At 35.6% G+C, this 15025-nt stretch overlaps 1 protein-coding gene across 4 annotated transcripts in view; it reads left to right on the forward strand.

Annotated features, from left to right (window-relative positions):
* Nucleotides 1-15025, forward strand: part of KIAA2026 (KIAA2026 ortholog) — a 113237-nt gene that overhangs the window by 56707 nt on the left and 41505 nt on the right. For all 4 annotated transcript variants that reach the window (XM_003121915.5, XM_005660127.2, XM_021063912.1 and 1 more), the window contains one exon: nt 6019-7436. In XM_003121915.5, coding sequence (XP_003121963.3) covers nt 6019-7436 — 1418 coding nt within the window. The remainder of the gene's footprint in view (nt 1-6018; nt 7437-15025) is intronic.

Genomic DNA, 15025 nt, shown 5'->3' on the forward strand with positions numbered 1-15025 from the left:
CTCATGGCAGCGCCGGATCCTTAACCCACTGAGCGAGGCCAGGGATCGAACCCGCAACCTCATGGTTCCTAGTGGAATTCATTTCCACTGTGCCAGGACGGGAACTCCATTTTACTTTTTTAACATGCCTGTTTTATATTTTGTTGATTAGCTGAAATTTTTGAGGTAAATTCTTATCAAGGCTTTAGGACTGCAATTTTCCTATGTGAGGAAGATTTTAAAGTGTGTAGTTTCTTTAATAGATTCGGAATTATTCAGATTTTAGTTCTTATGTCAGTTTTGTTAATTTGTGTTTTTCAAAAAAATTGTTGGGAATCCAACTAGTATCCATGAGGATGCAGTTTCCATCCCTTGTCGTAGGTCAGGGATCTGGTATTGCTGTGAGCTGGGTGTAGGTCACAGACTCAGCTCTGATCTGACGCTGCTGTGGTATAGGCCGGTAACTGCAGCTCCCATTCGACCCCTAGCCTAGAAACTTCCATATGCTGCGGGCGCAGCTCTAAAAAGCTAAAAAAAAAAGTCAATTTCATTTAAATTGTCTCCTGGTATAGAGTTGCTTATAATATCCTTAGATCATCTATATCGTTATGTCATCTATGTCTAATCTATAGAATGTGCCTATTTTCATTTCTCATACTGGTTTTGTGTATGTGTTTTCTTCATCAGTCTTCCCGAGGGTTTATTAATTTTAATAGTGTTTTCAAAGAACTGACTTTCAGATGTAATGTTTTTTCTATTGTGTATTTGTTTTATATCTCATTGATTTCTGCTTTTTTTTTTTTTAAGGCCACACCCTGGGCATTTGGAAGTTCTTGGGCCAGGAACTGAATCAGTCACAGCTGCAACCTATGCTGTAGCTGCAGCAGTGCCAGATCCTTTAACTCACTGCACTGGGCCAAGACCTACACACCTCTGCAGTGACCCGAGCTGCTGCAGTTGGATTCTTAATCCACTGGGCCACAAAGAGAATGCCCTGATTTCTGCTTTTTATTTCCTTCTTTCATCTTTGGGGCTTCAATTAACTGTTCTTTTTCTAGTTTTTGGGTTTTTTTCTTTTTTTTTTTTTCCTTTTTTTTTTTGGCTACAGTGGCTTGATTTCAATTCCCAGGCCATGGATTGAACCCAGGCCACAGCAGTGAAAACAGAGTCCTGACCACTGGACAGATTACCAGGGAACAACTTCTGGTTTTTTTCTTTTAATGAACACAAATAGATGATTTTCAACTTTTCTTTTCTAAATACACATTCTTATCTATAAATGTCCCTCAAAGTGCTGCTTTAGTTATATGCATCCCACCACTTTTGATTATTATTTATTTTTCCTTCCATATTTACAACTCTACTGATTTAAATCTTTAAAGTCTGTTATTTTAATATCTACTCTAGAAACTTTCACATGTCATAGGCTTATTAAAACCTAAAAATAATCAGTATTTTTACCATCTTCCTGATTAATCAGGGACCTGGGAACACTTTTAACTTTTTTTTTCTTTTTTTCTTTTTCTTTTTTTGCTTTTTAGGGCCATACCTGTGGCATTTGGAGGTTCCCAGGCTAAGGGTCCAATCAGAGCTACAGCTGCTGGTCATAGCCATAGCCACAGCAACTCGGGATCTGAGCCAAGTCTGCAACCTACACCACAGCTCACAGCAATGCCAGATCCTTAACCCACTGAGTGAGGCCAGGGATCAAACCTGCATCCTCATGGTTCCTAGTCAGATTCCTTTCTGCTGTGCCATGACGGGAACTCCACACTTTTAACTTTAATCATTTCTTATCCAGCTTATTTGCTATTTTGTAATGTAATTTAATTCTGTCTTGTCTTTTTAACCCCATAAAATATTTTTATCATTATTTTATGCCATTTATATATAAACTAATACATATATTACCACTCTTTTGGTCCTTTTCATCTCTTATCATCAGTCAAAGATTACTGACCTTTCTTCCATTTGAAGTAAATCCTTTAGATGAGGGTCTGTTTGTTACAAGTATGGAGTTTTTGTTGGAGATATTTCTGTTTCTTCATTTTTGGAAGATATTTTTGCTCTGAATTTAAATTGATAGTTATTTTTTAAGTACATTAAAGAAATCCCATAGATATTCTATTGTCTGCTGGCTTCCATTATTGCTGTTGAGGAATTAACTGTAAATCTTTTATTCTTTTAATTTCTGTACTTTTCAGATCTAGAAGTTCTCCTCAGTTCTTTTTCAGAATTGCTTCGTCATTTTAAAATAATCTCCTTCAGAGTTTCTTTCATGGCACAGTGGTTAATGAATCCAACTAGGAACCATGAGGTTGTGGGTTCGATCCCTGGCCTTGCTCAGTGGGTTAAGGATCTGGCATTGCCATGAGCTGTGGTGTAGGTTGCAGATGTGGCTCGGATCCCGTGTTGCTGTGGCCCTGGCGTAGGCTGGTGGCTATGGCTCCAATTCGACCCCTAGCCTGGGAACCTCCATGTGCTGCAGGAGCAGCCCAAGAAATGGCAAAAAGACAAATAAATAAAAAATAAAATAATCTCCTTTTATTTATGCAATTTTTTAAATTTCTTTTCACTAGAGGTATTTCCTACCTTCTGTATTTTGTGTATCTGTAGGTTTGTTTGTTTGTTTGTTTTTTCAGGTCATATTTTTTTCCCTCTCCTATAGAGTAATTTATTTCCTTTTATATTTTGAGTTTTTTTTTTTTTTTTGACTGTGAACTCTTTTCTTGTCACAGTATCTGTCAGAATTCCTTAATATCTAGTTATAAGGTGCACTGCTTTAGAGATTTAATTTTTTTGTTCAAGTGCCTGACAGTAATTCTGGCATGTGACCACATTAAACTTTTCTGAGCACCCAAGAAAGTGAATAAATCCATATGAGTCAACTTATGGTTATAAGTTCTTAGGAGAGATTTTTTTTTTTTTATCCACTACTCCTATTGTGAAGACAGTTTTCCTTTCAGTCCCTGAGTTGGGGCCAGGAGAAAGGAAGGACTGTTGTTGCTGTTATATACTTCTACTGATTTTGTGGGCTTTTGGAGTCCCAGCCTTGTATTGGAGAAGGTAGATTCTACCATCCTACCCAACCTCATTCAGTAAAAACCTAGAACTCCTCAACGCTATAAGCACTTTTGAAAGAAACTGAATTTTACTAAAATTTCTAACATTGTTTCAATATTTAAATGTAATTAATATATATGAATACCAAATCACAAATGACAGGTTCTTCATTAACTTTTTAAAATGAACCAGAACTACTTGATCAGATAATTTGTAACATCTGTAATAGCAAGATAGTCATAGTGTGACTCCTCAGCCAGAAATATAAAAATACACTTCTTCTGGGGAGTTCCTGTCATGGCTCAGTGAAAAAGAACCCAACTCGGATGCACGAGGATGCAGGTTCAATTCCTGGCCTTGCTCAGTGGGTTAGGATCCAGAGTTGCTGTGAGCTGTGGTGTAGGTCACAGATTCGGCTCGGATTCCACATTGCTGTGGCTGTGGTATAGGGTGGCGCATGCAGCTCTTATTCAAGCCCTAGCTTGGGAACTTCCATATGCCGCAAGTGTGGCCCTAAAGAAAAAAAGTACACTTCCCCTGTAGAAGAGGAAGTCCCAATATTTCTAAAATACTGTTCTTACTATGTATGTAACAGATTACAGTATGATAGTATAGAAAAATAGCCAATGTCATTATGCCTTGATTTTTCTTTTAGACTCTATAAATTAGTTATATCTCTAGAAGAGCTCTCACTTTTGAAAATTCAAGACTAAGATAAATTATGTTTCCCTCCTTTGATATTGTATGCTAATTTCTCTCCTAAAACTTTATATGCTTTTATTTCTTTAAATATAGCTTTATTGAAATATAATTCATACACTGCAGAATTCAAGTATTTAAATATAAAATTCAGTTGTTTTTAGTATATTCACAGAGTTGTGCAACTGTCACTGCAATCAATTTTGGGACATTTCATCACCCCCCCCAAGAAAGACTATTGTCACTTCTCATTTTCTCCACCTTCTGCAACCTTGGAAACAACTAATCAACTTTTGACTCTGTTTCTGGACATTTTATATAAATTGTAGAGCATGTGGACTTTTCGTGGGTATCTTCTTTCACTTAGTATCATGTTTCAAGGTTTATCCATGGTGTAGCAGGTATCAGCACTTCATTTGTTTTATTACCAAATAATACTCTGTTGTAGGAATATGCCACTTTTTATTTATCCATTCAACAGTTGATGGATGTTTGGTGTTTCCATTCTTTGGCTGTTATGAATAATGCTACTGTGAACATTCATGTACAATTTTTTGTGTGAACAGATATTTTCATTTGTTTTGGATATTTACCTAAGAGGAGGATTGCTGGATCACATGTTTAACCTTCTGAGGAACTGCTAGATTGCTTTCCAAAGCAGCTATACCCTTTACAGTGTGTGAAGTTTCCAATTTCCCCACGTTTTTACCAATAATCATTATTATCTTAATCATCTTAGTAGACAGAAATTAGAAATTAGTATCCTGTTGTGGTTTTGATTTGCATTTCTCGAATGGATAATGATGTTGAGCATCTTTTCATGTGTTTATTGTTCATTTGTGTGTCTTTTTTGGGGAAATGTCTCTGAGATCCTTTGTCCATTCTTTAGTTATTTTATCCTTTTATTATTGAGTCATAAGTATTCTTTTGTTTTTTAGCTATAGATCCATTATTATATGATTTGCAAAATTTTTCTCCCATTCTCTGATTGTCTTTTCACTTGATGTCTTTTATTTTTTTTTCTGTTTTTTTTTTACTCATATGAATTTATCACATCTGTAGTTGTATAATGATCATAACAATCCAATTTCACAGGATTTCCATCCCATAACCCAAGCACATCCCCCCACCCACTTGACATCTTTTAAAAGCACAAAAGTTTTCAGTTTCGATGGTGACGGCTTTATTTTTTCTATTGTTACTGTGCTTTTGATGCCACATCTAAAAACACATTGCCTAATGAAAAATCATTAAGACTTCTCTTCATCTTTTTGTCTTTTCCAAGGCCGCACCTGCGGCATATGGAGGTTCCCAGGCCAGGGGTCTAATTGGAGCTGTTGCCACCAGCCTACACCACAGCCACAGCAACGTGGGATCTGAGCCACATCTGCGACCTACACCACAGCCCACGGCAACGCCGGATCCTTAACCCACTGAGCAAGGCCAGGGATCGAACCCATAACCTCATGGTTCCTAGTCGGATTCATTAACCACTGAGCCACGACGGGAACTCCTTTAATGTTTTTTTAATTAGGAAAATTTTGAAGTAGTGCTAATAAAGAAATTTTAAGGGGGGGAAAGAATTCAATCTCATCAACCTAGGAGTCCTTTATTTTTGGAATAGTGTCATCTTGTTGAGTATTTGCATATTTTCATTATTGCTATTACTTGTTAACTTCTGTGTTGTGTTTGGATATTTTTTTGTGTTTATACATGATATTCATAATTTTAATATTTAAGGCTACATAACATAGCAAGCTTATTTCCCAGTTGTGTAATACAACTTCTTTATACTTTTATTTTTGTTATATAAAATTCCACTTAACACTGAAAAACATGTAACTTTTTGCATCTATTGAATTATCTACTTAGTATAACTTTTTAGGAATGAAATTATGGAGTCAAAAGGTATAAACATCTTTACAGCTCTTATATGACATACCACTTCTCAAAAGCACTAAACTTCTTTAGTATGTATTTGAAATAACTTTTTTGTTTACTTTGAAGTTAAAGTGACTTGAAGAATTATGAATTGAAGAGTTTTGAGTGGCAGTGCCAGTGATAATCCTCCATCAGTAAAACTCAGAATCAAGTTATATGTGTATTTCTTCATCTGAAAAAAAAAATAATGATACATCTAGGGGGACACTTTATACTTAGAGTAATAACTGGAACAGCCAATTGCCATGTTGACTGAAAGTAAACATGACATGCTTAATTTAGTATTTTATAGTATTCTCTAAGTAATAATAATATAATTTGTTAAATTTTCTTTAGGCTTCGAGAGCAGGAAAGAAAAGAAGCCGAAGAAGCTAGTCAAAAGGAAATAGAAGAATGGGAAAGAAAGCTTCTAGCTCAAGCAGCTCCAACTTGTATGGAGACCATGTGGGAAATTCCAGCTATTGGGCATTTCCTTTGTTTAGCCCAGCAAATTCTAAATTTGCCAGAAATAGTCTTTTACGAATTGGAACGTTGTCTTCTGATGCCTCAGTGTAATGCTTTTCTATCTAAAATAATGACTTCTCTATTAAGTCCTCCCCATCGCAGACCTACCTTACATCGAAGACCTACTTTGCCTTATAAAACCTGGGAAGCAGCACTGAGACAGAAAGTACAGCAGTGGTATACCGCTGTAGGACAGACTGAAAATCCTGATAACTGTGCTGAAAAACTTGGGTTGTGTCCTCAGTTTTTTAAAGTTCTTGGAGAAGTTAATCCATTGGAAGAAAAACCTTTTCATGAACTACCTTTCTACCAAAAAGTGTGGTTACTTAAGGGTCTTTGTGACTTTGTGTATGAAACACAAAAAGAAGTTCAAGATGCTGTACTTGGGCAGCCTATTCATGAATGCAGGGAAGTCATCCTTGGTTACGATTATTTGGAGAATGCTTATGTACACTTTCCACAATTCTGTGGTGCAGATGTACGAATTTATAAACAGAGACCTTTTCAGGCCCCAGAATTTCCAATTCCACCCATTAAAATACAAAGAGTACCTCGGATTAAACTGGAGAAATTGAAATGTGACTACATTGGTGCAAGTAATGGAGAACATAGGTGTATTAGAGAAGGTTTGCCTTCTGCCTTCAGGAGAGAACAGGAAATTCATTTTGACCCAACTTGCTGCCCTGCTAAAATGAACTTGGATAATCATGACATCTCTGTTGAAATGGAAGTGAAATCCAACTGTGAAATTAGAATTCGCAGGCCCTGTGAAATGCAAAAAGTTGATTGTTGTAAAGAAAATTTAGAGAAACCAGGGAGTCCAGGGGAAGTTACTGGCTTTGGAGAGCCTCTCAGTCCAGGTGAAATAAGGTTTATAGAAAATCAGCAAAAATATGGTGAGGCCTCCAGAGTAAAGCCTGAACCCAGTCCATTAAAAGAAAATACTCTGAAATCTTGCCAAATATATGTAAATGGAAGTCACAGTGATCATCCAGAAATTAATTGCCACAAAGTTGTGAGGGATATTCTGTTAGAACAGTCACTGCAGAGCCATAAGAAACTCAAACTAACTAAAATGAGAGCAAAAAAGAAGAAAAAGAAAAAAAAGAAATTGAAAGATGTTTTGAATGAAAACTTACAGAGAAAGCGTGAAGGTCTTCATTCCCTTGCATTCAAGTCTTATAAACCTGAGATCCAGAATAAGTTATTGATCATCAAAAAGAAAGCAAAACACAAGAAGCACAAATCAGGTAAGCTAACAGAAAAGTATGAGAGTTAGATTTTAGGATACTTCAACTAGTTCTTTCAATTAGAAATCATGGAAGGCTCTGATTGACAGAATGAAACACATGTGTGTGTGTTTAGGGTCAAGTTTTATATTAGTCCCTATAATCAAAAGCCAGATCAGCTTCCATATCCTAATAACAACAAAATACTGGTCAATACATTTGAATTTAGTTCTCAGTTGAAAATCTTTGGGCATTATGTTTTTACATTTCTCTGGACCAGTTTCTCCGTAAGTCATGCTTCCCATCATTTGTATGAAGTGTTTTTTTCCCCAGGCTAAGAGCAGTATAGTGCAGTGGAAGGAGCACTGCTATCAGGAGGTATCATTCCCAGGACTAAAGTTCATAGCGACTAGCCTCTTAAAACAAGGCAGGTTAAATTATCTTTCTGGGTCTTAGTTTTTTATTATGTATTTCTCAGCACTTTGAAAAATTCTTTTAGTACATATTTTCATATCCAGAAAAAATATGAAATGGGAAAATTTATTAGAAAAAATATGAAATATGCAGGAAAAAATACATCAACTAGTAAGATATGAAGCTTACTTTTTTAAAGGATTTGTGAGTTGTCTTAAGCAAATTTAAGTACTTACTATATTGCCACAAGTCTGTTTAAAACTGTAACAACAGAAAGTCCTGTGAATAAAGTCTTTAATGGTTGACTGCTCTGTTTTTCAGTTACTCAACTGTTTTTGCTTTTCCTGTTGTTTAGCATTTCATCAGTTTATGTCTCTGTTATTCACAAGGATAGGTGAGAGAAAAGCAAATGATCCACTCCATTTATTAACCCTAATAAAATGTTGCCTGATTGGGAAAAACTTGAACTGTTTACTATAATGCATTGTAGTTTATCATCATTATTTGTGGATTTAAGTTTTTTGTTCTTTCCCTCAGTAACAAAGATAGTTAAGATTTGACTAATTTGATGAGTTGACTAATGAGGGATTGAATTTTGTTTAGCTAATATAGTTGTTATTATACCTTAGTAATTTAAATCATTAAGTATAATTAAATGTATTTTAAAATATTTGTGTAATGTGTAATTTATAAAGAAATAGTATAACATTTACTATTAGGGACAGGCTTAATTTATTGAATGAAAAATTGCAAAGTGGTCCACACTGACCCAGATGATAAAAAACTACGATTTTTAAAGTGATTTTCAGCAATAAATTCTTTAAATTTTATAAGCAGTCTACTAGGCTCTATAAATTTAGCTTGACTGATTTGGCAAGTTCTCTTTGAGATATTAGCCTCTAAACTATTAAGTAATATTTTTAAAGTTGAAGATTTTTTCAATTCTGAATTATATAGTGTTTTATTAATACCATTGTTACCTAAAACTTTTTTTTTTTTTCCTTAGGGCTGCATCTGTAGTCTGTAGCATATGGATGTTCCCAGGCTAGGGGTCTAATTGGAGCCACAGCCACAGCCACGCTGGATCCGGATCGGAGCCGCATCTGCAACTTACACCTCAGCTCACGGCAATGCCGGATCCTTAACCCACTGAGCGAGGCCAGGGATCGAACCTGCAACCTTATGGTTCCTAATTAAATTCGTTTCCCCTGTGCCATGACAGGAACTCCCCTAAAAATACCTTTTATTAATTGTTTATCTATGACCCACTATTCATATGTTCAAAGGTAATTATGATTTATGATAGTTTATAACATAGATATTGATGTAGCTCCTATACAGACTATACCAATTACAAAATAAAGATACAAACTCCTAAAGATTGGATTAAAAGGAGTTTGTACTGTAAGCAAATAAAGTGTTGCTACCTGCAAGTGTTGCTACCTACATTTTTGTTCAGAATGAGGATCAGAGAGAAAAATCTATGGGAGTTTCCTGTCCAGTTCTAGACAAGTGGATGAAAAAAACTCAGAAGCAAATTCAGAGTACTCATGGACGCTTTCTGAGACTCTTTGTTGGGGAGAGAAGGCTTAACAGGCATGAAGTAGAAAATAATCTATTTGCTTATATGCTTTTTTATTGTATCTCCAGAGCAAATTTTAGAAAGTCCTTTTTCAGTGACAGAAATACTTGTACCTGACTAATAATATAGTTTCCCTCTCCCATGTTAGTATTGTGTACGCCTAGGCCAATTCTTTCTCTCCAGCAGACACTAAACTTCTTACTGTCATAACGTAATGATATAACAACAAAACATTTGTTTTACTTCATTTCTGTACACTTATCCTTCTGAGGTTTCTCCCTGGGCCCCTTTATTAGATATGTGACATTATGGCCTTTTATAGTTAGTTTGGGGCATATGTTTCTTTTCTTACTCTTTTTGGAAGTTAGCTTCATGGTCACAGGTTTGGTAATTGTTCCTCTTACAGATTTACAGTGTGCATTACTACAGGTCCACATTGCATCTTATTAAATTCTTGTACCAAATATATTTTGGAATTCACAAATCTTCATCTTTGGGAAGGGTGTTTTACATATATATGTTATATTATATATATAATGTTTATTAAATAGCATCCCCAGTGAAGCTTAGGGCAGCCCCTGTAATCAAATGCATAATTTCTACAGAAAAATAATAGTTTTCTGTAGAATATGCTTTGGGATAAGCTGTGTCATGCATGCTGATTTGTGAACCTTTACTTAGGGTAGACTACATGTGGTTAATCTGGATTTATGTAGCTAATCTGGTCCCTTTTATGTTGATTACACAAGCCTTAAATTTTGGTGGAATCTCCAAATTTATTAAAGCTTTCTTATTCTGGCTAGATAGATGATTTTTAGTAAAAGGCACAAAGACAAATTGGTTGAAAATGATTTGATAATTTTAGTTTACTGTGTGGCAGTTTTGCAACTCATAAGCATTTTAATCTTTTTCAGAATTGGAGTTTTCTTTCTGCTTTTTAAAATTTGAATTCATTTTCAATTATTTAAGCCTGTTCTTTACTCTTGGAAACATTATAGAGTAGAAAAACATTGACATTTTCCCAATTGTGCATACTTACAGCACCAGATACTTCTCCTTCATGATACCTACTTATAAAATTTATTTATTTTTTTTAAATTTCATGGGAGTATAGTTGATTTACAGTGTTTGTTAGTTTCAGGTGTACAGCAAAGTAATTTAGTTGTCCATATACATCTTTTTCAGATTCTTTTCCCATGTAGGTTATTACAGAATATTGAGTTCCCTGTACTATACAGTAGGTCCTTGTTGGTTGTCTATTTTACCTATAGTAGTGTGTATAGTAGTTTATTAATCCCAAACCCCTACTTTATCCCTCTCCCCCCTCCACATTTCCCCTTTGGTAACCATCAAGTTTGTATTTCAAATCTGTGAGTATGTTTCTCTTTTACAAATAAATTCATCTTAATCATTTTAAAAATTAGTTCCCACATGTAAGTGATAACATATGATACTTATCTTTGTCTGACTTACCTCATATAGTATGATAATCTATCCATGTTGGTGCAAATGGCATTATTTCATTCTTTTCTGTGTCTGAGTAATATTCCATTGTATATATATACCACATTGTCTTTATCCATTCCTCTGTCAGTGGATATCTTGGTTGCTTCGATGCCTTGACTATTGTAAATAGTGCTGCAGTGAACATTGGGTTCATTTTTTTTTTTTTTTTGTCTTTTTGTCTTTTCAGGGCTGCACCCACAGCATATGGAGGTTCCCAGGCTAGGGGTCTAATTGGAGCTGTAGCCGCCGGCCTACGCCACAGCCACAGCAATGCCAGATCCAAGCCGCATCTGTAATCTACACCACAGCTCATGGTAATGCTGGATCCTTAACCCACTGAGCGAGGCCAGGGATCGAACCCGCAACCTCATGGTTTCTAGTCGAATTTGTTTCTGCTATGCCATGACAGGAACTCCTGGGTTCATTTTTTTTTTAATTACTCAATGAATTTATTATATTTATAGTTGTACAATGATCATCACAATCCAGTTTTATAGGATTTCCATCCCACACCCCCAGTGCATGCCCCCACCCCCTAAACTATCTCTTTTGGAAACCATAAGTTTTTCAAAGTCTGTGAGTCAGTATCTGTTCTGCAAAGAAGTTCATTCTGTCCTTTTTTCAGATTCCACATGTCAGTGAAAGCATTTGATGTTGGTGTCTCATTGTCTGACTGACTTCACTTAGCATAATTTCTAGGTCCATCCATGTTGCTAAAAATGCCATTATTTCGTTCCTTTCAATGTCTGAGTAATATTCCATTGTGTATATGTACCATATCCTCTCGATCCACTTCTCTGTCAAAGGACATTTAGGTTGTTTCCATGTCTTAGCTGTTGCAAATAGTGCTGCAGTGAACATTGGAGTTCGTGTGTCTTTTCAAGTCATGGTTTTCTCTGGATAGATGCCCAGGAGTGGGCTTGCTGGATCAAATGGTAATTCTATTTTTAGTTTTCTTAGGAATCTCCATACTGTTTTCCACAGTGGTTGCACCAATTTACAATCCCACCAATAGTGTACTAGGGTTCCTTTTTCTCCACACCCTCTACAGAACTTATTGTTTGTAGACTTTTGGATGATGGCCATTCTGGTGGTGTAAGGTGGTACCTCAGAGTGGTTTTGATGTGCATTTCTCTAATAATGAGTGATGTTGAACATCTTTTCATGTGTTTTTTTGGCTATCTGTATGTCTTCTTTGGAGAACTGTCTGTTTAGATCTTCTGCCCATTTTTGGATGGGGTTGTGGGTTTTTTTGTTTTGTTTTGTTTTTTGTATTGAGCTGCAGGAGGTGTTTATAAATTTTGGAGATGAATCCCTTGTCAGCCAATTCATTTGCAAAGATTTTTCTCCCATTCTGTGGGTTGCCTTTTTGTTTTGTCTAGGGTTTCCTTTGCTGTGCAGAAACTTTTCAGTTTGATTAAGTCCCATTTGTTTGTTTTTGTTTTTACTGTCATTACGCTAAGGAGTGGATCTGAAAAGATGTTGCTGTTATTTATGTCAGGGAGTGTTTGGCCTATGTTTTCCTCTAAGAGTTTTATAGTGTCTGGTCTTATATGTAGGTCTTTAATCCATTTTGAGTTTATTTTTGTGTATGGTGTTAGAGTTCTAATTTCATTCTTTTCCATGTGGCTGTCCAGTTTTCCCAGCACCACTTATTGAAGAGGCTGTCTATTCTCCATTGTATTCTTGCCTCCTTTGTCATAGAAGGGTTGGCTGTAGGTGTATGGCTTTAATTCTGGGCTTTCTATCCTGTTCCACTGATCTATATTTCTGTCTTTGTACCAGTACCACATGGTTTTGATGACTCTTGCTTTGCAGTATAGTCTGAAGTCTGCGAGCCTGATTCCTCCAGCTCCATTTTTCTTTTTCAGGATGTTTTTGGTTATTTTGGGTCTTTTGTGCTTCCAAACAAACTTTAAAGTATTTTGTTCGAGTTCTATGAAAATGTCCTTGGTAATTTGATAGGGATTTCATTGAATCTGTAGATTGCCTTGGGTAGTATAGTCATTGGGTTCATGTATCTTTTCAAATTATGGTTTTCTCCGAGTACATGCCCAGGAATGAGATTGTTAGATCATATATGGTAGTTCTATTTTTAGATTTTTAAGGAACTTCCATACTGTTTTCCATAGTGGTTGTACCAATTTACATTCTCATCAACAGTGTAGGAGGGTTCTCTTTTCTCCACACCCTCTCCAGCATTTATTGTTTGTAAACTTTTTGATGATGGCCATTCTCTTTGGTGTGAGTTGATACCTCATTATGGTTTTGATTTGCATTTCTCTCATAACAAATGCTGTTGCGCATTTTTTCATGTGCTTTTTGGCCATCTGTCTGTCTTCTTAGAGAAATGTCTCTTTAGATCTTCTGCCCATTTTTTGATTGGCAGAGAATAAATTTGTATAAAACTCATTCTTAATGCATTTATTTCTAGGTTTTTCTGATGATTGTCTCCCCTCTATTCTGTGACATTCTTGAGAACCATAAGGATTATTTCTGGTTTTGCATCCCTAGCACTTAGCACATTATGTAGGAATCTATTGAATGAATGAATGAACACACATAATATGATTCACCCAGATGTAACTGAGATTAATTAACCACTTAATATGTATATTTCATATCCTTTTAAGACATTTATACTTTTGAGTAGTACATACAATTTTTCAGTCTGCTTTTTTCCCACATAACAGTATGCTGTGAACATTTTAAAATGATTCTGTTATGTGTATTTTGTAGTTCATTTAACCGCCTTTTGGATATTTTGGTTGTTTTCCATAATAAACTATTATAGATTGTGTAGTGCAAGTAGAATTGACTGAAATAAATTAGAAATTTTAAAAATTAGAGGACTGTTTATAAAACCTAAAAAAATAGACAAAAATGATTCAAGATATATTAATTCTTACAAAAAAGTTTGTGCTATCTTATTTCGGCCAGTTTAATTTGGAGGATTTTTCTCTCTTTACATAGTCATTATACTCAACCACATCATTTTGGGCATTAGCTTCTCTAAACCAGTTAAAATAAATAAGACAAGTGGTATTCTCTCATAGCTGAAGAAACTAATTCAAAAACAGTAAATAGCTTCATTTAGTAATTGTTAAGTATATGGTAAAAACAATACAATCAAAGGTCAGAGAGAGGCTAAATCACTGTGTACTATATAGCAAGATTTCATAGAGGATGGACTTTGAAGAATAGTGGGAGTATAAATTAAGCCTAGTGTCACTGAATAAATTAGCACAATTAGAGAAAAACTTAAGGAAAAAGTTTATAGTTGAGGGTTAAGAAGGTGTTTGATAGAAATATGCCATTTGGGGGTGATACCTTTCTGGATATGTAGTGCCTTTTTTTTTTTTTTTTTTTTTGGTCTTTTTAGGGCCACACCCACAGCATATGGAGGTTCCCAGGCTGGAGGTGGAATCAGAGCTGTAGCTCCTGGCTTACACCACAGCCACAGCAGAGACGGATCCAGACCATTTCTGTGACCATGGCTCATGGCCACACCTGGATCCTTAACCCACTGATCAAGGCCAGGGATCAAACCTGCATACTTATGGATGCTAGTCAGATTGTTTCCACAGAGCCATGGTGGGAACTCCCTGTAGTGCCATTTTAAATAATTGAATCAAGAGTATAGTGCAAGGAAATTAGCTTGAAATTAGATATCAACTGTGTAAAAAGTAATGAGCTACTTATAGGGAGTGATTGAGAGAGTAATGTAATCCATGGTATTTGATTATATACAAGGCCACATTTGTGAAATAGTTGTATAATCCTGTGTTAATATTACTATAGAACCTAACTGTGTGTTTTTATTGGGAAAATTTTTAGAAGACCAATTCAAGAGGCTGAAATATAAGAGTGAAAAGATTGATTATATTTCATGTCCTTTTATTTTAATGCCTTGTACTTCTTCCACCCACTGGCAAGCTAATACTCATACTCTTATTATGTGCCAGGCACTATTCTCTCTCCCTCTCTGTCTCTGTCTCTCTCTCTACATATATATAGTATCATTTAATCTTCATAAAAACTCACAAGTAGGTGCTATTTTTATCCCCATTATATAGCTTTTAAAGGTTAAAAAGCTGAGGCACAGAGA

The sequence above is a fragment of the Sus scrofa genome, chromosome 1 (assembly GCF_000003025.6).
Source record: "Sus scrofa isolate TJ Tabasco breed Duroc chromosome 1, Sscrofa11.1, whole genome shotgun sequence".
In the NCBI taxonomy this organism is placed as follows: Eukaryota; Metazoa; Chordata; class Mammalia; order Artiodactyla; family Suidae; genus Sus; species Sus scrofa.